The 27,260-nt window shown below is 42.5% G+C and overlaps 1 protein-coding gene across 2 annotated transcripts in view; it reads right to left on the reverse strand.

Annotated features, from left to right (window-relative positions):
- LOC110552112 (24-hydroxycholesterol 7-alpha-hydroxylase) overlaps positions 1 to 27,172 on the reverse strand; it is a 79,044-nt gene extending 51,872 nt beyond the window's left edge. Inside the window, exons 1-6 of one of the 2 annotated variants that reach the window (XM_021643191.2) lie at positions 26,742 to 27,172; positions 15,679 to 15,814; positions 12,440 to 12,614; positions 10,490 to 10,639; positions 8,290 to 8,380; positions 1,096 to 1,200 (exon numbers count right to left, since the gene is read on the reverse strand). In XM_021643191.2, the coding sequence (XP_021498866.1) occupies positions 1,096 to 1,200; positions 8,290 to 8,380; positions 10,490 to 10,639; positions 12,440 to 12,614; positions 15,679 to 15,814; positions 26,742 to 26,927 (843 nt within the window). In that variant the 5' untranslated portion in view covers positions 26,928 to 27,172. The remainder of the gene's footprint in view (positions 1 to 1,095; positions 1,201 to 8,289; positions 8,381 to 10,489; positions 10,640 to 12,439; positions 12,615 to 15,678; positions 15,815 to 26,741) is intronic. The other variant, XM_060369687.1, reaches the window with a different exon arrangement.
- Positions 27,173 to 27,260: the final 88 nt, after the last annotated feature.

Raw genomic sequence — 27,260 nt, forward strand, 5'->3', positions numbered from 1 at the left:
GGTTTTCATAGGTTCTTGTTTTATAGGTCCCTGTAATCTTTAGATGTGCAGTGAATTTCAATGCCACAAGCTCCATTCGCTGAGAAGCTTGTATAATTGAGAGGCCAAGAAACGCAGATGGCGTTGGTACCCAGAAGGAAAGGATGAGCTCACATTCACTGGACACTAACTAGAGCATCTTGTTGGATCCTCCCAGGGACTGTGCAGGGAAATAAACAACCCAGGCCTAGGACCATGTCAGCAGTTTATGATCGTATTCATATTCTCTCCTTCCCTTCCCCTCTCCCCCCTATTCCTTCAAAGGAAATGGAAGCACAGAGATCTGCACTGACTACTGGGGCTGGAGACAGCAATTCCATATGAAACCAGCAATTGGCGGACTCTCACCCTGGTTCAAAGCTGAGGCTAGGCTTTGTCCAACTGTGCAGCACACAGAGCAGACAGCCTACAATGGGCAGGCTTTTCCTTGGATTAGTTGTCCATCAGGGAGCAGACTACTCTATGGAGTATTTAGAGGTGGGTTTGGGGAGGTGTTGGGGTTGTTTTTTTTCGTTTTTTTTTTTAATGCTGTGCATGTGTATGCAATGTGTACATGGGCATATGTGTGTGTGCACATGTATGCCTGAGTTTGCATGTGTGTCTGTGCCTAAGTGTGTGCACATGTGTGCACGTGTGCACATGTATGCTCGTGCCTGTAGAGGCCGGGGGGGGGGGTTGTGGCAGATGCCTTTCTCAGTCACTCGTTGCCTTATTCACTGAGACAAGATCTCTCACTGAGCTCAGAGCCCACTGAGTAGGCTTGTTTAGCTAGCAGCTTGTCCCAAGAATCCCTGGTCTCCGCCTCTCAAGAACTGGGATTACAGGCAGCCTGTCACACCCGCCAGCATTTATGAATCAGATCCTGTAGCTCCTGAAGCACCCATTGAGCCACCTAGTCATCGTCTATCAAGCATTGACTTTTTTCCCCCCAATCCACTGTCATTTCTGTTCCCCAAAGTAAGCGAAGAACTCAAGAGCAAGAGAAAATAATGAAAATAAACAAGCAAACACAGTTAAACAGATGAGCATGAACTTCATTGTCTCCTGTGGACTTACAGGAGTAGCATTGGCCAGAGATGCCCACAGCAGGAGCAGTCCATAATTCGGAGAGTGCTGAAGTGTTTCCGTCTTCACGACCTCCAGCACGGCCTCCAATAAGGTCTGTGTGAAGGAATGACTATTGTTAGACCATGGCTATGTAACAAAGACTGATGTCCATAAACAGGAAATCATCCTGTTATTTCCTTTCCATGTGCTGTATACACGTCTTAGTGTGGATGTGTATGCAAGCACACGTGTGCAAGGACAGAGGTCGGCACTGGGTGTCTTTTGTTCATCATGCCCCACCTTTATCTTTGAGACAAAGTCTCTGACTGAGCCTCAAGTGCCTTGGTTCACTAGCTGGGCTGGCCAATGAGCTTTAACAATCTACCGATCTCTGTCTGTCCTGTGCTGAAGATACTGACCTGTGTCAATGCACAGATTTTTACATGGGCTCTGGGGACTCAGATCCTCATGCTTGCTGGTTAGGCACTTTGCCCAGACTGAACCATGACCCTGGAATCATTCACTTGTCTTGGCCCAAAAGACATTGTGTCAGCATGCTAAGGTCCTTGTCCCCTGGGTGGCAGCATGGGATTGGAGAACAGGAACTCCAGTGGAGCTTAGCTGTATTTCTGCCTTGTGGCGTCACTATTAAAGAAATGAATGATCTCGTAGAAATCACCTTAATATACCAGTGACTGAATTTCCTCATCCCTATGATGGCCTTGATATGGTACCTACCTCATAAAACTTTGAGAATTAGTACAGTTGCCAATAAAATACCTGACACAAAATTAACTTTCTCCGTAGCTGGAGATGACCTTGAACTCCTGGGCCTCCTACCTCTCGCTCTTTAGTATTGAGATTACATGAGGGTGGCACTGCACCTGGTTTAGTCAGTGCTGGGAATGAACCTGGGGCTTGTGTGTGTTAAGCCAGCACTCTCCTAACTGAGCTACAACCTTAAGCCCCAGCATTGTCTCCTCCTACTTGGTTACTTACGATGTTTGTAGTTTCAAAAATACTCTGTTTAGTTTTTGAGACAAGGCTGACCTGGAACTCACAAGAACTTCCTCCCTCTGCCTTGCAAATGCCAGGAATAAGGGCATGTGCCACCACACTCAGAACTTGTTGTTTTGATTGTTATTGTGCAAGGCTAGAGACTGAAACTTTCTGGCATAGCAGGCAAGCACTCCACGAATTGAACTACATTCTCAACCCAAATATTCCCTTTAAAAATAAGAAAATCTCTGCCCATAGAAAAATTAAATAGCTAGGCCTGGTTGGGCACGATTATCATCAAGTGACTCGGAAGATTGGGGCAGGAGACATCAACTTCAAAGCCTGGACAAGGACAGTTCCGGCAACTTAGTGAAATTCTTTCTCAGAATAAGAAGTAAGAAAGAGAGCTAGGGATACATCCCAGAAGGAGAGGGCTTGCCTAGCAAATGAGAGGACCTAGGTCCAAGCTCCTGGGAAAACAAACAGAAAGTTTTGACTTAAATGGTACCAACTCAGAGCACAGCCTAACTCACTTACTCTGGCTGTTCCCAAGTGGCTGCAGAAATTCTATAAAGTGACTATATTCACTATATTAAAGTGACTATATTTTTTTTCTAATTCGCCTTCGCCCACACATGCTTCTCCATCAGAGAGCAGACGGTCAGGCATGGGGATTTGCTTTTAATCCTATTTAACTGGTACAGGTGATAGGAAAACAATACGGGAGCTATGATCTATCCCCTGCTTGCCTGGGAACAGTGTAATTTTAAGGCCTCTACAGGTGTTTAGCTCATTTGTATGGCTCCAAGGAGCTGCTACTATTATTCACATTCAGTATTCACGTGAGGAAACAAGCATAATAAAGTGAGTGTGAAAGAAATGCACATAAACACAAGATCAAAATGGAGTAGCTTGTGTCACTTGTTGTTAAATGAAGCCTGTAAGTTTTCCAGGTTGATTAGCCCTGCCAATCTGTCTTCTCGGCATAAAAGTTGTTATGAAAAGAAAACAAGAGATGACTTTGTGAGATGGTAGCTCACATAGTAACTGCCTTCTGCATGTTAGCTGGTGTGCCATTATCTGGTCATTCCAATTATGGGTTTCATTTTCTGCTGCCCTCCATCACATCTAGCTGTGTAAAGTGTCTGTGAGGAAGTTTCTTGACTGTGTTCCTATCTACAGGAGGGCCCAGGCCACTCTGTGAAACACATGCGCCTGAGAATGAGTCAGAGCGTTAAGCAAGCCCCGTTCCTCGATGGTCCTTGCCTCCAGCACTCTTGCCTTGAGTTCTTGCCCTGACTTCCCTCAATGATACATTATGACCTGGAAGTATAAGATGAAATAAACCCTTTCCTCTGCCAAGTCCCTTTGGTCACAATGTTTATCACAGCAACAGAAAGGGGACAAGGACAAGGAGAAAGCTACTTGTACTGGTTTTATTTCCTGTACCTGGATTAAAAAAAAAAAAATGACAAAAGCAACTTAGGGAAGGAAAGAACTATTTTAGCTCATAATTCCAGATTGTAGTCCATCATTCTGGGCAAGTCAAGGCAGCGGTAACTTGAGTAGCTAGTCACATCCACAGTCAAGAATAAAGAGCCGTGAATGCACTCATGCTAATGCTCAGCCGGTTTTCTCCACTCTTACACCACCCAGGATCCTGTCTAGGGGATGCTACTACCCACAGTGCAGTCAAGACAGTCCCTGGAAGAAACACCCACTGCACAATCCCTCGTGAAGGCATTCTTCCCAGCTGATCCTAGAGCAGGTCAACTTGAAAATTAAAAGTAACCGTCAAATAATTTACACTGTTCTTTTCCTGAGGTTGTCTTCCTCTCTAGAGTTAAGTAGCATTGTTAGCTGGCAACACATAGCATACAACTAAAATCAGAAGCTTTCTATATCATATTTAATTGCTGACATATTTGAGATGTTTTGTTGTTGTTTTGTATGGGGGTTGTTTGTTTGTTTGTTAGTACTAGAGAGTGAAACTAGAGCCTTAGCATGCTAGGAAATCACTCTGTCATTGAGTACATCCACAGCCTTCTCTTTTTTATTTTGAGACAGTCTCAGTAGGTTGTCTGGGCAGGCCTTAAACTTGCCATCCTCCTGCAGAAGCCTTTTAAGTAGTTGGAGTTATAAATCATCGGGCCCAGTTTTTAAATGACTCTGTATTCTCTGCATGTGTTCATGGGTGTGCAGGTAGATATATATGTATGGGTTTGCATGCACAAGTGTGTGCATATATGTGGATATCAGAGAATAGTAAGCAACATGTGTTGTCACTCACCAGGAGGCACCTCCTGCTCTATTTTTGAATATGGGGTCTTGCATTGGCCTAGAGATAGAAGATTAGGCTAGTCTGGATGGCCAGTGAACTCCAGGGGCCTGCCAATTTCCACCAGGGTGGGATTATAAGTACTGAACACCATGGCCCTTATTTAATATGTAGGTTCTCAGGTCCTCATTTTCGCAAAGGGACATGTCTAAACATAATAAAGACAGTTTACACCAAGCTTATAGCCAAAATCAAACTAAAGAGAGAAAAACTCTTTTGAGTTTTACACAAAAGCAATTTTTGCACTAAGCAAATCCACTAAAATCAAGATCAAGACAAGGTTGTCCACATCTATTTAACATCTTAATTGAAATTCTAGCTGCAGCAGTAAGACAACTAAAAGAGATCAAGAGGTTACAAATTGGATAGGAAGAAGTCAAAGTATCACTATTTGCAGATGATATGATAGTACACATAAGTGACCCCCAAAATTATACCTGGGAACTCTTACAATTGGATACAAGGTTAATTTAAAAAACAAAACAAAACAAACAAACAAAAAAAGAGTAGTCCTCCTATATACAAACGATAAACTTGGCTAAAAAAAGAAAATCAGGGAAACACTCTTCACAATAGCCACAAAAAATAAAAAAAATATCTTGTAACTCTAACCAAGCAAGTGAAAGACCTGTATGACAAAAACTCCATGTCTCTCGAAAAAAAAAAAAAAAAAGAAAAAATGGAGGGGATATCAGAAGATGGAGAGATGAGTTTTTAAATGGTGATAAAAAATAAGCTTTCACCTGGTCTTTTCTGTGTTCTGAGCCCTTTACAAAAATTAACAACTTAACCCCATAATTCTCTCCAAGGCAGGAGAGGAAAGTGAGGGTTAGATGTTAGGTCCTGTGTGCAAGGTCACATACCCAGTGACAAAATTTGAAACCTAGTAACCCAAACCAAATGGACCCACGCTCTGAGGGTGAAGGGCATATCTATCAGACATGGCATATTTAAAGAAGTGCCAAGAGGTGACTCTAACCACACCCAGAGGTAAAAACCTCGAATTACCAAGCATCAGGGCTGCCTGGAAAGCTGCTGACCCAGCCCACAGGGCTCCACCCCATAGTGTGTGCATGGTACCCAGGTGATGCTGGTAGTCTGTGGACCACACTGCAAGAATCATGGCTCCTGAACAAACCTGGGATCTGCTCCTCCTCTTTCCTGCTTTAACTCACACTGGACCAGGTCCTTGCACTCAAAGAGAGAAAGAACTAGCGGAAGAGGAGTCAGGAACAGAGCCTGCTTTAAAGTGCCTTGTTATCCTTTCCTAGTTTGCCCACCCCTACATCTCACTATCTATCCATACAGGTGTGAATAAAAAGTACAGGATGTGTCTTAGTTAGGGTTCTATTGCTGTAAAGAGACACCATGACCACAGCAGCTTTTATTAAGGAAAGCATTTAATTGGGGCTGGCTTACAGTTTCAGAGGTTTAGTCCATTGCTATCATAGAGGGAAACATGGCAGCATGCAAGTAGACACAGTGTTAGAGAAGGAGCTGAGAGTTCTACTCATTAACCCACAGGCAACAGAAGGAGACCACCTTCTCACCGGGTGTGGCTTGAGCATATGAGACTGGTGGGGGTTGTTTTGCTGCTTTATTTTGATGCTAATTACTGGCTCACAAGATCTGGTTACACCTATCCTTATTTTGTAAACCTGCCTAAGACCTTTTACCTGATTGGCTGATTAAAGGCCTATATGTGGGCAGGGCAGAATAGGGTGGCATGGCTAAGGGTCCAAGGCTTTGAGGACAGGAAATCACAGATGGATAGGAAGAGAGGAAAAGGATGCCATGATGGGTTAGGTGGAGAAGGAACCATGTGGGCAAGGTGGAAGGAATCTGAGCATGGTGTGGATGGGAAAAAAAAAACCCAAAATCTACAGACCTAAAGAAGCTAAACACTAAGGAGGACCCTAGGAAGAATGCTTAAATCTCATTCAGAATGGCAAACAGGATAGACACCAGGAGGGGTGGAAGAGAGGATGGGAGCCTGTTATAGAAGGTCCCCTGAAAGGCTCCACCCAACAGGGGACTGAAGCAGATGCTGAGAGACTCACAGCCAAACTTTGGGCAGAGCACAGGGAGTCTTATGGAAGAAAAGGGGATGGGGTAGAAGAACACAGAGGGAACTGGAGCCCCACAAGGAGACCAACAAAGCTGAAAAATCTGAGCCCAGGTGGTCCTGCAGAGACTGACACACAAACCAAGGACTATGCATGGAGAGGACCTAGACCCTGCTCAGATGCAGCCAATAGGGAGCTCAGTCTCCATGTGAGTGGCCAAATAAGGGGAGCAGGGACTTCCTCTGTCATGAACTCAGTTCCCTGCTCTTTGATCACTTGCCCCTGATGATGCAACCTTGCCAGGCCACAGAGGAAGAAGATCCAGGCAGTCCTGATGAGACTTGATAAGCTATGGGCAAATGGCAGGGAAAGAGAACTCCCCCTTTCAGTGGACAAGCGTAAGGGGATAGAAGGGAAGAGGGAGTGGGGGTTGGACTAGGAGAAGAGGGAGGGGTCTTCATTAAGATATATATTGAATAAATTATAAAAAAGAAAAAGAAAAAGAAGCAAGTATATTGGAATTATGGATGAAAGATAGACCAGATGAGGATGATTAAGGCAGATAACAATGGATGGGGACTGGGAGATAGATGGTGAGGTTATAGAGACAGCATTGGTAAACTTTCTTCCAGCTCAAGGTAAATAAGGCAATTATAAAATCTAACATGTGTCTGTGTCTTATTATTTGTGATAGCAGGCTAGATAATACTGCCACAATAGTTATAGGGATAATAATAATAATATTTAGGCCATCACCCATTTTATTTTATTTACTACAACATGAGACTTCAAAGCTCACCTCCAAAGTGACACACTTCCTCCAAAAAGGCCACACCTCCCAGTAGTACCACTCTCTTTGAGCCATGCACATGAGTCTAGGGGGAATCTTCCTATTCAAACTGCCATAGGAGGCCATAGTTTTGGTTCCAGAAGACTAGATTAACACTCAAAATTGATGCCAAGAATGGTGGTCCATCCCTATAGTCTCAATATTCAGGAGGCAGAGGAGAGGGGACCAGGAATTTATAGGCTATATCTTGACTACACAGTGACCATAGTGATATACTTTGTCTCAAAAATAAAATAAAACCAAGTAACAATTTTGAAAAATCAATATGGAGTAGCACAAACCAAAGTCCCATATCACTGCATGGAAGCTAAGTTGCTCTGTGACCTTCTTAGAAATCAAGGGGAGATTGAGAGGTGGACATTGCCCAACCTGGCCAAGTGGGATGACAAGAAAGCCGTCTCCATTTTACTCCTTATCTCTTTAGGTAACCAGAATAATCCAGTTTTAACCAGTCAGTGTTTGCTTCATTGCTTTGTTCTAGGTCTTAAAAGGAAAGTTTCATTTTTGTTTTTGTTTGCTTATGAATTTCCTATTTTTCTCACCCTTTTCTACAAAACCAATCTGTTCTGCTCACCCTATGAGAATATTTCATCTGTTGCAATGGAATGGGGAGTTGCCTAATTCAAGAATTACTCCATAAAGCAACAAAGACCTTGAAGTTGCAATTGTGTCCTTTGACACAGCAACTGTGAGAAAAAAATTAAAAATCTCTGAAATTCATTTTTTTTTGGTTTGTTGTTATTGTAGCATCCACTTTGCTATCCTCAGAACAGAATGTCTTCATGTCATGAGCTTATGCTATTAAAATATACGTAAGTATGCCCCGTGTATCGTGTGGTACAAAAATTATATCAGATAATTTACATTTCATAGGAAAAATGGTTTTGTAATAATCACCGTTTATTCCCCTGTTCAACACAAATATCTTAGTGAAGGAAAAGGATACTTACCCCAGAATGACCTGCAGTTCCATGAGGTTTTATTTCGTCAATAGCTTTCTCAAGCAGTGCCAGGAGCCATCTTTTGGATTTTGACCAGTTTCTGCATAAGAAAAAAAAAAAAATCACATAAGCAGTGTTTTGCAAGTATGTTTAGGGTGACGGACCATAATATAAAAGGAAAGAATGTCTCTGAAAGTAGAAAAATGTCCTCAAACTTCTTCTCTGTGCCCAGTTAGAATTTCCAAAGAGTTCTACTTCTGAATTCCTAGACCACAGGTGAAACTGTGCATGATGACAATGCGTTTTAGTGGCTTTGTAAACAGCTGCTGGGACTCCAACTTGGCTGAAGCTGGAGGAGAAAATGGTGTGTCAGTTGTTTGGTTCAAGTTCAATGTGCCTGTCCCAAGAATGGCAGAATGAAAATCAGCACAGAGGCCAGATGCTGACTGAGCTGAACAAAACAATGATATTTTATTCATTTCTAGCCTTTCCCACCATCCACTGCAAGTGATCTTGGTCCTCTGTAAAAATCAAATGCTGAAATGCTCAACCCTGGGATGAAGGTATTAGGAAACAGGCACTGAAGATGATGATTACATGATAGGATGAACCTCTTATCAATGGAATTAGCTTCTTTATTAAACACTGGCAAGCACTTGATTGCCTCCTCCACCCCGAAAGCACTCTCAGTTGACAGTCTGCCACCAAAAACAAAACAAAACAAAACTCATTTCCAGAAAGCACCCTACTGGTAACCTCATCTTGAACGCTGCAACCTCTGTAACTATGGAAAATAGATTTTTACAGCTTAGAAGTTACTTGTCCATGCTACCTATGACTTTCCAAATAGGATAAAACATAGAGATATTGCCAAGAACTTTTTAAAATGCAGCTGTTGTTGTTGTTGTTTTAACTGCATTTTACAAATGTTTATCTGAGCCAATGGTGACAAACGCACTTAATCATGCCTAGTTTTACCTTACAGAGGACGGGGCTGATTCAGCATGGATTCGAACAGAATCAACTTAATAATGATACACTGTACATTGGAAGGACCTTAGATACATTCTCTGTGTCATCTTCTCCCCGAATCTCAAGTTCTCTTTATTCTCTTTCTCTCAAACTCTCTCCTCTTTTCCTCTCCACCCCCTCACCACTCTTCTCTCTCTCTCTCTCTCTCACACACACACACACACACACAAACACCCTGCTTTTCAGGAAGGAAGGGAGGGGAAAGATGGAGGGGGAGGCAGGAAGGAGGAAAGAAAGAACAAAAAAGGGAAGGAAGAAGTCTATCTCTTCTTGTTCCTCCTTCACTTCACACATGTACACTGAAATAAGCAGTTTACAAAGCCCGGCATGATGGTGCACTCCCACAGTGACTGCACCCTGGAGGCCAAGGCCATGAGATTCAGGGCCAGCTTGGGCCACTCAGTGAGAACACTGCACTCCCTCCCACCACCATAAAAAAAAAAAAAAGCTTACTTCCCCTCAACAGATGTTAGTGGAGTTAAGAGAAAGAACTGTGGCTGTGACTTAGCGGATGCTCCACTGTGGCCAGAGGAGTTTGATTCTCCAGAACCTACGAAAAGTTGGGTGCAGTAAACCTGCAACCCTGCAGGGAGATGGGAGGAGGACAGTAGAATCCCTAGAAGCTTGGTCAACTAACCTGATTTATGCTGAGATGTTTAGATGCTGTCAAAAGCAAGGTGGGAGGTAAGTACCAAAACCCAACATTTTCCTCTGACCTCCACACACACAGTATAGCAAGTGCACTATACAGCCCCGACACACACATATCATACACATGTATACTTACATAAAATTAAAAAAAAAAAAAGCAGAAAATAAGTAAGAGAAATGAAAGATGAAAGATGGACAGGTAATTCAGAAAGAATGCCTGTTGTGCAAGCATGAGGAAGGACCCGGGTTCCAGCCATAAGCATGATGTAAAAGCCAGCACGGCAGTATGCATTTGTAACCCCATGCAGAGATGGAGAATGTCGAGGGCCTAATGACCAGCCGGTCTAGCCAAAATGGTGAGTTCTAGGTTTAGTGGAGAATGATAAAGAAAGATACGTGTTGACATCCTCTGGCCTCCACACGCATGCATAAGGGTGGGTACAGCTGTGCACACACCACACGGATCAGAGAGAGAATAACATATATAAGTTGCTGGAAAGAACCAATTACAGAAGGACACCCCTACCTCATAAGCCATTCCGGCAGTGAGGATCCATACTCAAAACCCTCATCGTAGGTTTTAAAATTCTGGCAGAACTCCTTGATTTTCCTCTCATCTGTGAGAATCAACCCTTTCTTTAAGAGAGTGTTGGTTGTGGCTGGATAAAAGAGATACCTGCAAAGACAGGAACATTCAGGAAGTCAACCTAGCAGCCACTAAGAAAGGCGCTAGATTGGCGATTCTCAACCTGTTGGGTCAAAACCCCCTCGGGGGCCCAAATATCATATTTACGTTACGATTCATTACAGCAGAAAAATTCCAGTTGTGAAATACCAACAAAATAATTTTATGGTTGGGGGTCACCACGACATGAGGAACTGTGTTAAAAGGTCGCAGCGGCAGGAAGGTTGAGGTCGCACTGCTCTAGACACAAAGGCAGCATTATCTTAAAATGACAGATGAGCAGTGGACAACATGACACGGCCATGGGGGAAGGTCAGTCTTAGGAAGCTTTCACACTTGCTGGTGGAGGTCAAGCTGTGATTCAAGGATGAATGAAACTGGACTGGATGCCTCTGTATAGGTATGTGCGTGTGTCTCAGAAGGTCAGGTAAGTCAGGTCTTCCCGGCGATAGAGTTGTACAATGTAGGTGCTGGGAACCACACCTGGGCCCTCTGGAAGAGCGCTCTGTGCTCTTAACTGCTGTGCCCTCTCTCCAGCCCTGAAAATTTGAAAATCCGCTCTAAGGAAGCATCTCAGCACCACCACCCCCCCAAAAAAAAACACAAAATGATAAACAGAAATAATAAACTGAATGAATACAATTCATTGGGAATTTATTTAGAAAACAGTAACAACTATTTTTGAGTGTAGCAGCAAATGCACTGGATAAAATAAAAGGGTAATTTAATGTTAATCACTAATTCAATAATTTCTCACAAAATTCTGCTTGTTCAAACTATTCCCTATGGATGTTATCTGCTGTGGCATGACTGAAAAGAGAAACGACCCCTACGACCCCCACAGGATTCTGTACCTGAACCCTTGGTCTCCTCGGTGACACTATTTGAGAAGGTTACGGGCTTTTCAGGGGGAAGGAAATCACTGAGGGCCTTGGCTTTGAGAGTTTACCTCCTCGCTCCGCTTCTGCCTCACTCCCCCTGCCTTTAGAGTCTTGGGATTCTACTGAGGTGAGAAAGTGCTTTGGTAATTCAGTTTTTCATGTGGAGACTATATGCACGCGGGAAATTTCTGTGCGTATGGAGATGTTTTTTATACTCGTGGAGAATGTTCACATGTGTGGAGAATTTTTTATACATGGGGAGAATTTTTCGTCCACGTGAAGAGCCTTTATACACATGAGTGTTTAACACGTGTGGAGGATTACTAGGCAAGTGGAAAATTTTCACCCATGTGGAGAATTATGGGCGTGGAGGATGTTTCTTACGCTTCCCGCACTCTCATCTTTTCCAGAGAGCTACTGTATGGCTGACAACCTGCATAGCTCCTCCACATCTCTCTCGTCTCTTGGGACTGACCTTCTCTCTCTCAGAAACCCCAAGGCTTGGTGCCCACAGTCAGTGACTTTTCATCTGGCTTCTCTCTTAAGCCTCACAGGTATCCCATGGGTCCCTAGCATTCACCTCTGTCTGCATCTTCTCCTACATACTCTCATCTTCCTACCCAAATAATCACAATGCCTGGTGGACGCATAGCAATTGTGAGCAGGAATTGTATATGGCAACACCCAAGGGGAAATTACTATGCATGTGTCAAATGACTGTTGGTTCATTTGCTCCCCATAGAGTGAGAATGTTAAACTGGAAAGTTCCTGCTAATTAGACTTTTAATGACTTTTTAAAACAAAATCTCAGAGTGGCCTAGTTAGAATACATTAATCCACCAGGTGAATTTTGAAATCCAATGTATTAGTTTCAAGTTTTTATTTGAGGATTAAAACAACTACTATTTACCTTACAAAGTCATTCAGGTCCATTGTTCCTTGAGTGCCTAAATCTTCCAGTTGTTCATGAAATTCTTCAGCCAGCTGCCCAGTAAACTGATGAATGTTTAACGTACCCATCTTCCCCTTCATCACAGCATACAGTTTTTCATGCAGTGCTGAAAAGATGTTCTTTGGAATCCATGCTAAGAACAGAGGAAAATGTTTTAAAAGAAGCAACAATCCCTTGCTTCTATATTGCTTCTATAATTTGTATGTCTCTGCCATGACCTGGCCAGTAGGACTATTAACAAAGTTCTCGAAGCACAGAAAATCAGTAAATCTATTTGCAAGATGTTCTATAAATGAGTGAGAGGGATGATTTTTCTAGATTTATGTTCAAGGTATATCTCGGAGTGGACTCGGGGCAGGTGGGTATGGGAACAGAAGGGATCACGCATTAGGGGTCGGGCAGGGATGGAGGAAGAGAGTTCTGGGAGAAACAACTGGAATTTGGGGGCATCTCAGAACAAGGGAGAAACCTAGGGCAATGGAAACCCCCAGGAAGCTACAAGGGTGATCCCAGCTAAGACTCCTAGGAAGGTTGTTATGGAGCCTGAACTGGCCATCTCCTGTAAGCAGGCAAGACTTCCAGTGGAGGAACTGGAATGCTGAGGCAGCCACAAAACCTCCAACCTACAATTTGTCCAGCTTGCAAGATGTGCTAGGGTAAAGGCGGTGCAGAAATTGTGGGAGTGACCAGCCAATGACTGGTCCAGCATTAGACCCATGCCATAGGAGGGAGCCCACACCTGACACTGCCTGGAGGGCCAGGAACCAGAGGCTGGATAGGCCAAAGACCTAGGACAGAACCAAACATGACCAAAAAATAAAAAAATAAAAAAATTAAAAATAAATTAAAAAAAAAAAAAAGGCGGGACTTGTGCAATGGCTCAGCAGTTAAGAGCCCTGGTTGCTCTTCCAGATGTCCTGAGTTCAACTCCCAGCACCCACATGGTGACTACAACCATCTATAAAAGGATCTGATGCCTTCTTATGGCCTGCAGATAGAGCACTCATACATTAAAAAATAATAACAATTAGTTAATTATTTTAAAAAGTCAATGAAATGATGCCTAATGATATCCTGCTATCCTCATAGATTGGTGCCTAGCACAATTGTCACCAGAGAGGCTTCACCCAGTAACTGATGGAAACAGATGCAGAAACCCACTGCCAAACTTTGAGCAGAGCTCAGGGAATCCTGCCAAAGAGGGGAAGGAAGAACTGTAGGAGCCAGAGGGTTCAAGGACAACCCACAGAATCAACTAACCTGGGCTCTCGTGGGGCTCACAGATAATCAGGGAGCCTGCACGTGTTTGATGTAAGCCCTTTGCATCTGTGTTATGGTTGTGTAGCTTGGTGTTCTTGTGAACTCCTAACTAGTGGGAGCAGGGGCTGTTTCTAACTCTTTTTGCCTCATTTTGGGACCCTGTTCCTCACACTGAGTTGCTTTGTCAAGCCTTAACATGGGGGCGGGGGTGCCTAGTCTTCTGCAATCTGCTATGCCATGTTTGGTTGTTATCCATGGAAGGCCTGCCCTTTTCTGGGGGGAAATGGAGGAGGAGTAGAGGTGAGTTGGGCAGTGAGGAGAGGTTCGAGGTTTGATGAGAGACTGAGAGGAGGGGAGGGAGGGGAGACTGTAGTCAGGACGCAATTTATGGGGGAAATATTTTAAAATGCATACATTTTATCTTGAAACTATCAGCATGCTGAATGCTGTTTTTTATACTTAGAGCATTCGCTACCCTCTGACCCAAACCCTCATTTCTGCACATACCCCAAAATCCCCAAATTTCTCCTTTTAGGTATCTTCTTGAATATTTCTTCCAGCAGGATAACCTTGACCTCACTATAAAATACTTCTTTATAGAAGTATTCCTCTTGCTTCTACAATATCAGCTTGAGTAGGCTAGCGCAGGGGGTAAGGTTTTGATTTATTTTTTTAAGATTACTTTCTAAAACACGTTTATCTAGTGTTTCTAGTTTGATTGTCTTTGAAGCATCTTCTAAAAATAATTTTTATTTTATGATTCTGCTTTGTTCAGGTTTTATTTTGTATAAATTAATTCAAATTAAATTTATATTTCCTGATCATGGTAGTGGAACGCTTGATAGGAAAGAGAAGTTGGCTCAAGAGTAAATGTTAATAGACTGTATCTATTCAATAGAAATGATCAAATATGAAAAGCCACAGGGGAGACCTGGATGACCATTCTGATAATATCCCCGTGCTTCTAGCACATTAGTACTAAAGAAGTATGTTATCATATTTAAAAAAAAAAGTGGCCTTCAAAATATTTATATTAATCAGTCAGGAGCTCCATAGCTCATTTATCACCAAACCCTAGAGAGCAGTGAATTCAGCCAATATGCTGTGATCTTTCAAGGAAAATTTAGTTACACTTTTAATCAGAGAGGTTTTTCACAGATTTTTGTCTTAATGACAAGAAATACATGTCTGATTATAGCATTACAGGACTCAAAAATAAAATAAAATAAAATAAAATAAAATAAAATAAAATAAAATAAAATAAAATAAAATAAAATAAAATAAATAGAAAGGAAGAAAGGAAGAAGAAAAAGGACACCTTTGGAGCAAGAAGAAGCTAGGGCAGACATTCTGGGGAGAATGCACTGAAATTTTCATCCTGGGGAGAAACCAAGACACAGCCACGCCAGGAGCACATTCTCCAGCAATAGCAAGCAGGCTCAAAGACAGATGGGGACTGTAAGACAGGAGAAATGAGCCCAGCTAGCCTTACGGACCCTGTGGGCACTATCAAGAGCAGCCATAATAACGACCTGTTGATTAAGCAGAGGAATTCTACTCTGGGGAAGCAGAGTATAGTCAAGCCAAGAGCTGAACCCTGTGGGACACTGTGCACAGCAGAAGGCTTTAGCTAATAACATGTAGGTGCTGTAACACACTAGAAAGTACAAATAGTCTCTGCAATGCACCACTGAGGGAAGCCTGGCTTCCTGGGCTTGTCTGAATGAAACCTACGCATATTACGCTGCCAATATTTTTTTCAATGACCCAGTTTATCACATATACTCCCCCCCACCCCCCGCTTCTATCCCTACTTTACATACAAAATAACTGCCCTTTGCTATTCTCAATAGAGGACTGGGGACGTAATTTTACTTAAAATTACTCTTTGGTTTCAAGGTTATGCCTTAAAGGATCTATCTAAGAATATTAGTTACCTGCATGATAGACAGTACTTTCTACAGCCCGTTCAAAATCTACATGTTTAGATTTCAGAAACACATCAATTCCCTCTTCTTCCGTAATAAAGGTCATTCGCTTTCCCATAGCAAAGATGGTAAATATTGGTCCATACTAGAATAAAGCACAAAAAGCAGAGATATATTAATAATCATTTCTAAATCATGGGTTACATAAAACACAGTTTTCTTCCAGGCACTTTGACTAAGAGTGTACTGTCCTTAAAGAGGACCTGAGTTCAGCTTCTAGAGCCTAGACAGTTCAACAGTCATCTATATATAGCTCAAGGGGATCTGATGCCCTCTTCTGGCCTCCACAAGCACCTGCACACATGTGCACATCCATGCAGGAGCACACATGGACACCACTCTCTCTCTCATCTATCTCTCTTTCAAATAAAATAAAATAAAGAACACCATGATTAAGTAATGGCCTAGAGTTGAAAATATAATTATATCTGGTAGTTACTAGAAATTCTGTTTTGGCCCACATTTAAAATTGTATGAATCATAACTCATTCTGTCTTAAAATGTACATAATAAGAGATGTATTATAGCTTCCTTTCTTGATTATTAGAAAGTAACAAACTATTAGAATATATATATATATATATCACCATAGTGATATTTGGATCATATACTCAAGACATGAAAAAATTTCTAAGCAACTTACAGTTCAACCCTGTTCAAGAGAAGCATCCAAAGCTTATGGCAACAGAAGACCTGCTCATGTTTAGACATCACAGTGCTGACATGGATACCAAGCCTGGGCCAAGAAGGCCAATACTAGGCATAAGGAGGCTACAAGTCAGCAAAAATTGACTGATACTAGATGTTCAGAGAACCCAAAAGCAAGCAATAATGTAGTCTGCTATATAACCATTTCAGGTAAATTGTCACCTTTGTAGGAGTTACAGGCAAAGTCATATTTTGCCTTATGCCAGACCCTATGTAGGTCTGTGTGCCTACCTCCAACCTGTGTGCTATTCTGTATGTGTTCCTGCCTACATGAGCCATCACACATTTACGTGTTCTAGCGTTTGCTGGGGTGTCTGGCAGTATCTGCGTGCCGAGTAGCCTGTTTGCTTGGACATAATCCGTGTCTTGTCTATCTAGGACTCCCAGCATTCTCTTGTCTTCCTGGATTCCTGTGACCCTCCTCTTTTCCTGGCATCAGAGATCGGACTTCACAAACTATACAGTCTTTCTGCACGAGGTTTGACTTCCGGGAGTCTGACCTAGTTAGCCTCAACCGTGGAACTTGACCCAGCCAAGGCAACTGAGCCTCAGTGCAGACTGCTAAGATCATGAGGCCTGTGGGCATGCTGGCTGGAGGAGGCTGTCTAATTTTTCACTCATGTAGGAAGGCCCTGACAATTGTGGGTGGCGCCACTCCCTGGTCAGCTGGTCCTAAACTGTATAAGATAAACATCAGCGTGCAATCGGTGTTCCTCCATAGTTTCCACCTGTGAGTTCCTCAATCATGGACTGTGATCTGGAAGTACAAGACATTCGTCCCCTAAATTGCTGTTGGTCAGTGTTTTATCACTGCAACAGAAAGGAAACTAGAACAGAGTTTATGACCTTAATGGAGGAAACAGATGCCAATTTCAGAGAGTTCTAATTATGCGTTAGCATCCATTACAAATGTTGGCAACAACCCGCACACCATGAAAACAGCCCATCACACATTTACATCCCCTTTCAAGTCTCATAAGTATCTAAAGACATCATTTACGCCCATCACTACTTCTGTGTTACTCGTTTCCACACTAATCATGAGAATGACACTCGTTATAGTCTTGATAAGACTGTTGGGTGTTAGTAGACAAACCGTAGGCTCAAGAATGACTAAAACACCACACACACACACACACACACACACACACACACACCAGAAAAGACAAAACAAAAACAAAAGGAGTCTCTTTTCTCACATCCATGACCCAGACGTCAACACTGCCTCCCAATATTACCTGCCTACCATTGTTTCCTAGTCAATACTTAAAAGAAAGTGGAGCCTCTTACTAGGAAGGCTCTGTTTAAATGTGTGTTCTTAACTTTCTATTAGGAAAGTGGCCTTGTGTAACATGGCTAGTCAGGGGCTTCAAGTAGTGACCAGGTTCAAACACAGTGAGCCACTAACACGACTGGTGACTCAAGCTAGCGCTGTTTAAAAGAACAGGTAAGTTTTAAAGGAGTGCTCAGACACTTTTTAAATCCAGTGTGTGATGTGTGATATACACAAACAGGTAGGAATAAGAACTAGTGCAGAAATCTCTGCACTACTCTCTTGTGTTTAGTATTAATAGCTTAGAAAACATCCAGGCTACAGGCATGGATGCAGCCAAGATACCCCCCACCACCAAGTCCTGCCCTGTCACCCTTCTATAATGACACCAGCTCTTTTCTTACCCTGAGCCCCCCATTAACTTTTAGCGACCTCTCATCTACCTCATTCTGTAACTGAACATCAAGATCCTCTATAAACTGAGTCAGGCTGCATACGAACCCCTGGGAGTAGCTTTTCCCGTTATAGCCACTCTCCAGAGTCATCCAGATTCTGTGTGTTGTCAAGGCTTCACCTCTATAATTCTCCAGGCAGGAGTCCACGGAACACAAAAGAACATTTGCTGAAGGACATTCAGGCCCTGATTCAGGTATTGTAAAAGGGGTTATGGATCAAGCTGTGGCCAGGTTACAGTATACACCTGAGTTTCTGTTTCTGTGGGAGTCACGTGATTAGCTGCACGTTCTGCTCATAAGCTGCTGACACAGTTGTTTTTGTTTTTGTTTTTGTTTTGCCCCCAGCAGTGGTTGGACTGTTAGGCCTCTCCAGCAGATGGGAGCAGCTCATTTTCTCTTTACCAGCAGCTGTCACCATCACTGTCCTTGTGCCTCTGCCAGCTGGAAATCCTCATCGTGGACGTGTCTGCGCTCATCCACTTTCTTGCTGGACTGTAATTTTGCGTGTCCATAGTTCTTCCTACGCACTGGTCTTCACACTGGTCCTCTGTAGGGTATGGGACTTGCACATGTTTCATCCCACTCTGAAGCTTTTCTCTTTGTCCTCTTTGTGAGTTCTGTCACAGGGAGATGTTCTTGATTTTGATGGAGTTCAGCTTACCACCTCTTCCTTTTATGAACTGCACTTTGAGTGCCAATCCAAGAATTATTTCCTAGATCAACATGACGGTGAAATTCTCTTCTTTTCGCACATTTTGTTGAAAGAACCAGACTGGCCTTATATAATCTATATTTTTTAATTCTTTCAGTACTCTTCCAGAGAACAGGAGAATGTAACAGCCCCTCCTGACCCTAGCCGCCTGCACGGATGGAGATAAGGAGACCTCTACCAGGTTGCAGAAGGAAATAGCAGTGGGTCCAGATGGTCCTAATTCCCCTCCCGAATAGCCCCTAACCTTTTGACTAAAGGCACGTAGCCCCTCAGAGAAACCACAGGATGAGCAAGTTGCTTTTCCCACTTCTAACAATGGCCTAGTCTGACCACAGAATGTACTAATCTTTTCCCCCACCTTTAACAGTAGCTGAATCTGCACATATCAGGAAAGAACAGATATCCCCCAGATATCTACCTGACTGGACCTAGTGTCCACAATAGACCTTATATCCACTCCCATGAAGTCGGGCCTGTAACCTCCTCATCTACCCCTTTAAAAACCAGAGGCTACCGAGAGTTACTAATAACTCTAGCCTGAATGTGGAGTTAGCTCCGGCGCGCTGGTGTAAATAAACCTCTTGTTAATTGCAGCATTCTGGCCTCAGAGTCTCCTTTGCAAACCTCCAGGTAGTTAGGTCCCTTGGTGGGCCTTTCGTTGTTGTTTATTTTTCTGGTTAAGACTGGGATCTATTTTGAATTCTTTTTTTTTTTTTTTTTTTTTTTTTTTTTTGTCTAAGATGTAAGGTTGAGGTTCTGTTTATCTTGGTTTTAACACTATTTTATTTGGGATAGTTAAGCCTCTACCCCTTAACCCTAGATAAGAGAGAAAGGTTAGTGGAGAGACAGGGTGTAAACTATTTTTACTTCTCCTGGCTCTTTAGGGTCTGTTGGTATGATGTTCTTTTGGAATGTATACAATTTACCCTTGTTCATTGAAATGCTGATTTCTCTACCCCACTATCTGGTTTCAATCCAGACATTGTATTGTGATCCTGTCTCAAGTTGTGTAAACATACTGTCCAGAGTGGCAGGAGGATGAAGAAAGCAAGAGGGAGGCGAGGAGGAGAATCTGCAGGATAGGTCTTGGAACCACGTGGAGAAATGAACTAGACCTAAGATATCACTAAAAGAAAGTATAATGGCTGAAATCTGAATGGTAGGAAACTATGTGGGCTTGGAGGTTTAGGATGGAGTAACTATTGCCCAGCATTGTGCCCTAGGTTAATTAAATAAATCCTAGTCTCTGTGTGGTGATTTGGTTATACAGCTGTTTAGGAATAACCACTGTTTAACTAAAAGATAAGTCAATAGTAAATATTATATAACAACAACAAGGGTCAATGAGTTCTTTTTGTTCAATATTAATCTCCCTCAACAGCAAAAGCAGCAAGTAGTCTCCTCAGTCTATCTCCTCCCACTTGCTGCACCTTGAAGCTTCTCTCCAGTGTCTCTCCAAGCTGCCACATCATCCATCTATGGTCTCTCCAAGCTGTCACACCTTCTTTTCCTGGGCCTAGATCATGTCCCTCTCCATGCTGCAGAGGCAGTCCCTTAACAGCTAGTAAAGACCCTGCCTGCACCCCCCCCCCCCCATGAAACAATCATCAGCTGTGGCAAACTAAAGCCCAAACTAAAATCCCACTCTTGGGATTAAAACAAAAACATATTTACATAATTTAACTGAGTTCTTAAAGAAACCAAAACTTTCACTACAAGGTTCCTATTTTGTTTTGAATTGTTGGGTTTTTCTTTCCTCCTGGCTCATGAGCATGGAACTGTTTCACCAACATTTGAAAAGGCTGTCCTTACCCCATTGACTTGTTTCTGTGTCTCTGTCTCAAGTCAGTGCGCATACGTGCGTGGATGGTTTTCCAAATTCTCTATTCTGTTCCATCCATCTCTGTGTTTACTCTTCTATCAGCACCATAGTCTTGATGAATATTATGCATTGAAACTTGAGGGTAACAATTTCTCCTGTTTTTGTTGTTGGTTGTTGTTTTGTCATTGTTCCTCCTTCCCCCAAACCTGTTTTAGGGATCCCATTCCTTTGGGCTTTCCACCTAAATTTTAGAATAATGTTCACAGAATCTGAAACAAAGCTTTCAGAGAATTTGAAAGAATTCCTGGATTTCAATTTGGACACAACTAACATCTTTACTATGTGGGCTTTTCCAGTATACAACCACTGCATAGCTTTCCCTTAGGATCTCTGATGTTTTATTTTATTTCACTTTATTATTATTATTATTATTATTATTATTATTATTATTATGGTTTTTCAAGACAGGGTTTCTTTGTATACACATGCTGTCATAGAACTAGCTTTTTAGACCAGGCTGGCTTCAAATTCAGAGGCCAGTCTGCCTCTGTCTCCCAAATGCTTCAATTAAAGGCATGCAACCATCACCACCCAGCTAGATCTCTGATAGTTTTAACTGGCATTTTGGGGCTCTTGGCAAATACAGAACAAACCTATTTGTTCATATGTTTGAATGACTATAAGGACTATCGCATGTTTAACCACACATATGCAGCTCCCACTTGTGTGCAGCCACAGGCAGTACCCGCATGCAGCCTTTCTGAATTCACATATATGAATCCCAAGTTTCTGAAAAAGATCCCAACCAGATTGCTTAATATGCCTAATGGCCTGTACCTTCAATCCAGCCTCCTTCTGACCTTATCTCCAAAGCTCCCTCATTGAACAATCAAAGTTTCTTCTACAAAGCCACAATTTTATGGGTAAGAAAACTAAACTGTACCAGCCATATCAGCCAAATCTCCCACTGTTAGGAGATAGTTTTCTGGGTCCAGCCATCTCAGGAACAAGTTCTATCTTGCTGGCAGAGTCAAAATGAGTTTGTATTCCCAGTCCCAGATACCCAACTCTTATTCTGCTTCTTCATGTGTTTTTAAGTTTGTCTGTTAACCAGCAAAGATGTAAAAAGGGAAGTTGATATTACCTCTTATCTAAACTAAGGCACACAGGTTATAAATGTGTTGTTCACTCCTTTGTTTCCTTATCATTCTAAATTCCAGGACAAAGTCCAAGAGAGGAGGTGATTGCAAAAAGCTGAGTCTAGGTCCTGAAACCAAATGACCTAGAAAAACCTAGGCACCCATGTTTACTTCCTTGCTCAACACCCTGTGTCAAAATATGACTGGTCAATACAACAGCCCACCCTGCTCTGTTCCCATCCTTTGAAAATGTTGTATAATCTACCCTCAAGGACAAGATTCAGATCCCTAATGGGCTGCCTCAGTGTGCTCGGGCAGAAAATAGAGCTTGCATTTTAAGTCTTGGCTTCCACCCTGAATCCAACACCAACCACTGCAGCTGCAGATCCTGCCACTTTAAAGCCTCATGCCACATACAGATGGTTCCTTTCCTAAGCCCACACCTGGCTCCCCTCAAGTGTGTCTTTTCTGCTTTATTATTTATTAGTATTTATTCTGCTTCATTTGTTGATTGAGAAAACACTGCCTCGCTACCTTTTACTTCATCCTGCGTCACTGAAATTCTTTTTTTCAGTGGGGGACTTGGAATACTGGGGTATGCCAGACTAAAGCCCTACCTAGGTACCCAGGATTTCTCAGCCTGCACTGCCAACCACAGGGAACACTATTTCCAGCTACTGGTGACAGGTCTGAGGAATAGAAATACAGGGCTTGGGAATGAGGGTTGAGAATTTAGTTGGAGTGGAGACAGAATCAAAAGCATTTTTCTCTACAGTTGTGTCTACATGTTTGTGTGTACATGTGTGTAGAGCTGTGCACAAGTGCTACACCCACTCCAGTATCGCCAGTGTGGCATATCAATAGATTGTGCTACAGGGTGGGAGACACGCTTTCTTTGGAAATTCGCTCCCTGGAGGTCAATGGCAGGTCTCCCCGACCACCTAAGTTAAAAAGACCCATTCTAGAGTCTCTACACTTTTTCGGTTGCGGTTGTGGGGCTGGATTAATGAGTTTTTTGATCTTTCTCTATGATTCCTGAAACAGCACAATTAACTATTCAAGGAAATATATTTTTGATAGATTACCAAAAGCTTTAACAAGAATAGAGCGGAAGAAAAGTAGTTTTAAGAGAAGTAATAAATTAGATTTAGTATTAAAAGCATTATAAGAATAGTGAAAAAATAATGGGCTCCTTCTTAGGAAAAAATAGCATGAGAAGTACAGCTGGCTCGAGCTTGCCCCCCTTGAGCATCTTGTTTCTAGGGAGGATCGTAAATATTTAGCAAGACATATGGGAGGATGGTTGACAAAGGTGTGTTTAGATTTTAATACAGAGAAAGATTTTGGCAGGCATCTGACTTAGCTCCTGACTTTCCTCTTCATTGGTTAGCAATAATAAAACTATATTTGAGGTTTCTTTTCCTTTGTTTGCTTTGATCAAAAAGTTCTCAGGCCAAGATTTCTTGTGGGCACTGCTTTATGTTTGACTGCAATTTGAGTTAAAATGTAAACTTTGTATTCTTGGTAAAAATCTAAGTGTTCTGGGAAATATGCCAACTTTAAGGTGTTTCCTTATGTAATTACTATAAAATTATTAGCCTGACTTCAGTAAAATTACAGCAGGGTCAAAGCCATCTCGGTGTCGTCTCTGACTGTCATTCGCCTGAAACTGTGCCTTCCTGACATCCAAACCTCTGATTTTGCCGCGGATGCAGGGAGCCTGACTGGGCTGGTCCGTGGCACACAAGTAGAGGCCAGAGGTCAACAGTAGTGTTTTCCTCCTTGGCTCTCATCTGATTTCTTGAGACAGTCTCTCTTCCTGAACCTCGGACTCAGGGACTGGCTAGAGTGGCCTCCAAACCCCACTGATCTGCTTTCCTCCACCTGAGATCACAGGTGTGTGCCAGGATCTCATGTCTGCACATCTGGCACTTTACTGACTGAGCCATCTTCCAAGCCTTTCCTAAGAGTTAATATTTTAAGATGCTGAATAATATTAATACCTAATCCATTCAAAGATTAAATTAAACTACAGGGAAGACTTTTGCAGTAGTTTTCTCTGTCTTCTTCAGGGACCTGAAGGGATGCTCACCATGGATTTCTGGCAGTCCTTTCTTGAAGGTCCAACAAGCCATATGTTTCCCATACAGTTTCTCCGATAAATGCAACTGCCCATCAAAGTGCCCAATTAGGACTGACTGCAGATACTGTCAAAAGGCAGATCACATCCTTTTCCAAAATATCCTTCTAATGCTAAGACTTATGACAGCACAAGCATGCAAAGAGGCTGTAAAAAGTTTTGTACATCCACAATAGAGTTTTTCTTGACTGGCCTGAGAAAGCAACTGATGTGAAAGTAGCCTGGGAAGGCTGACTGGGAACAAGGTGTGGCCCTGCACACCAGAATCCCTATTCCCAGAAGGCTGAGTCCTCAGGCATGGGGACTCTAAGTTCAAGGCCAGCTAGGCTACCATGAGAACAGTAAGAACTTGTAAAAACAAAGAAGCAGAAACCTTTGGCTTGGTTTGTTTTTCCTTCTGTGTTTCATTTGTTTGTGTTGGTTAAGGAGTGGGTCTTAAAATTACCTTCTAGGATTCAAACATCCAACAAAGGAGCCATAGTACAAGAGAAAGACACCTCTCTCTCTCTCTCTCTCTCTCTCTCTCTCTCTCTCTCTCTTTCCCATATACACATGCACTGTGTCACATAACATAATAGTTGCCTCTTATTTTTTCATTTAACCTAGAAAACTACAGAGCCGTCACACATATTTGATCTGAGATAAGCTTGTCAAATATTCCTTAAAAATTACTAAACTTGCATGCCCATGAGAGGCTGTGGGAAACAAAGAAATATTATTTTAGGAATGATCCCTTTTCATCTTTCATGTATCAAACTAGTAAAGGTTTCACATAATTATAGTATCCAGTACAGTCCAGAATTTAATATTCAGCAAATCAACATGCTAAGACATAGATTAAAAGTACATATTACATCTTTTTCAAAGAAGTGCAATGACACAATACAATCATAAAAAATTTAATTGTGCATTCCCCCTCAGGCAAATCTATCTTTGGAGTTTATCCTAATGAAATAGTCAAATATGTTGCAAATGTACAACTTTACACCCACACAAACACACATAAGAATATCTATTGAGTTATTGGTTGAAACAATGAAAAGCAGTTGGCAGTAACCTATACAGCCCCAACTATCGGGATTTAAGTAAAATATCCTACCCTTATTTGATGAAACACAGCCATTAAAGACTGGAGATGGCTCAGTGGACAAAGTGCTTACTGTGCAGACTTGAGAATCAGAGTTCAAATTCACAGCACCCACAGAAAAGCCAGGCATAGAAGTTCACATCTCTAACTCTCTAGCACTGAGGAGCAGAGACAAGCAGGTCCCAGAGGCTTGCTAGACAGCCAGTCTAGCTGGAGGGATGAGCTCCAACCAAATGTAGTGGAGAAGTGAATTAGGAAAATGCTCTGGCGTCAATTGTTAAAGTTTGTGTGTTTCTTCCTGCATGGACACACACACACACACACACACACACAGAGAGAGAGAGAGAGAGAGAGAGAGAAAGAAAGAGAGAGAGAGAGAGAGAGAGAGAGAGAGGAATACTTAATGATAAGGAAATAACAAAATATTATTCATACATTCTGTTTGCATGTCTATGGGCATGCACATATCACAGTGCCCATGTAGAGGTCTGAGAACAACCTGAGCGAGTTGCCTTTCCCCTTCCCCCATGTGGGTTCTAGGGATCTATCTCAAGATGTCAGACGTGCAAGCAGGCACCATTACCCAGTGAGCCATCTTGCCGGCCCTCCACCTTATTTTTGAGACAAGTTGTGTCACTGAACCTGGAGCTTGGTGGTTGAGCTAGACTGACTGGTGAAGGCGCTCCATGCATTCTCCTGACTCTGCCGCCCCTGCACTGGAATTTGAGGTGCATTTAGCCACACTGGCTTCCTTGTTTTTCATTAAGATTCCTTTTGTTTATGTGTATGCGCGTCTCTGTACACAGATATATGCGTGTGCCCTTGGAGGCCTGAGGCTTCAAATCACTGGAAGCTAGAGTTATAGGTGATTGTGATCCAACCCAGCAAGGGTGCTAGGAACAGATCGTGGGTCCTCTGCAGGAGCAGTATGAATGAGATCTTAACAGTGAGTCATCTCTGGTGCCCCATGCTTTTGGCCCATCCAACCCCTTAAATGTAAGGGTTGGGGACTGAAGTTGGGCTCTCATGCTTGTTGCAGAAAGCCCTTCATCCACCAAGCCATCCTCCCAACCACAAATACAGTAAGATCTTGGCGGCTGAAATACGAATAAAAATTAAAAGGTCAGTAAAAGTGTCTTTTCTAACATGCTCAACATTCAATAGCTGCTTTAAGGACAAAAACCCTTATAGTTGCATCTCTTCCAGTGTATGGAAGGTAGGGACTCACCCATAAAACTAGTGTAGGGGGTAGATATGGCCAGCCTTGAATCTGTAAAGATCAACTGTTGTAAAACAAGTTTTAGAAAACCAGAGCATTACCTCTACTTGTGGTAGAAACTTATTACTTATTTTCACAAACCAAAAGTCATAGAAACTCTTCTCTCCCCACCCCAAATATTACAAGCTTATATCTGCATGCTAATAAAAAAAAATTGACTGCCAGGAATTTACTAACAGTCAAAAGACATCTCTACTTCCAACAAGCTGTGTTGTCCTTCACTTCATTTCTAGATCCCTTGCTTAGGACATAGCTGGGGATCATTAGTAGAGAAATAGAAGAGGCTCAATTGCCGGAAAGTATGTGTGTGTCTACTGTTCCAACACTGCGCTTAACAAAAGAAAAATTTAAAAAGAAAATGCTTTCCCCCTCCATACTCCCTGGCACAGCTACATACCTTGATTCTTGCTTTTTCTATAAATTCAAGAGGGGCTTTCCCAAACTCAAATCCAGCTCCAATCCAGGGAATCCATCCCTGGATGCACGGCGGTCCACGCAAATTCTTCCACCGAGAGAATAAGAAAAGAACACAGCTTCCCAGGACGGCGATTACTATTGGTGAGAAAAGCTCCATAATGCCCATCTTCCAGAACCAACAGACGTTTGAAAGCGTCCCTCTCCTGGGGCATTTCCTACTCCTCTGCCGACTGAGAAAAACGCACTCAGTTTTCCAAACTTTGAGCCGAAATTTTGGCAACTAATTCTCTTCCGCAACTGTAGCTCCTTTGACCCGCCCCAATTTTTATATAATTTTTGTATCGTGGCTCCCTTCCACCTTCGCATTGCTTTCAAATTCTGGCCCGTAGGCCAAAAAAAAAAAAAAAAAAAAAAAAAAAAGAAAGAAAAAAGCAATGAGTTGAGCTGAGCTGTCCTGCGTTGGGACGGGTGGGCGGGGACAGGCACTGTAGCCAAGGAG

The sequence above is a fragment of the Meriones unguiculatus genome, chromosome 16 (assembly GCF_030254825.1).
Source record: "Meriones unguiculatus strain TT.TT164.6M chromosome 16, Bangor_MerUng_6.1, whole genome shotgun sequence".
NCBI classification, from domain to species: Eukaryota; Metazoa; Chordata; class Mammalia; order Rodentia; family Muridae; genus Meriones; species Meriones unguiculatus.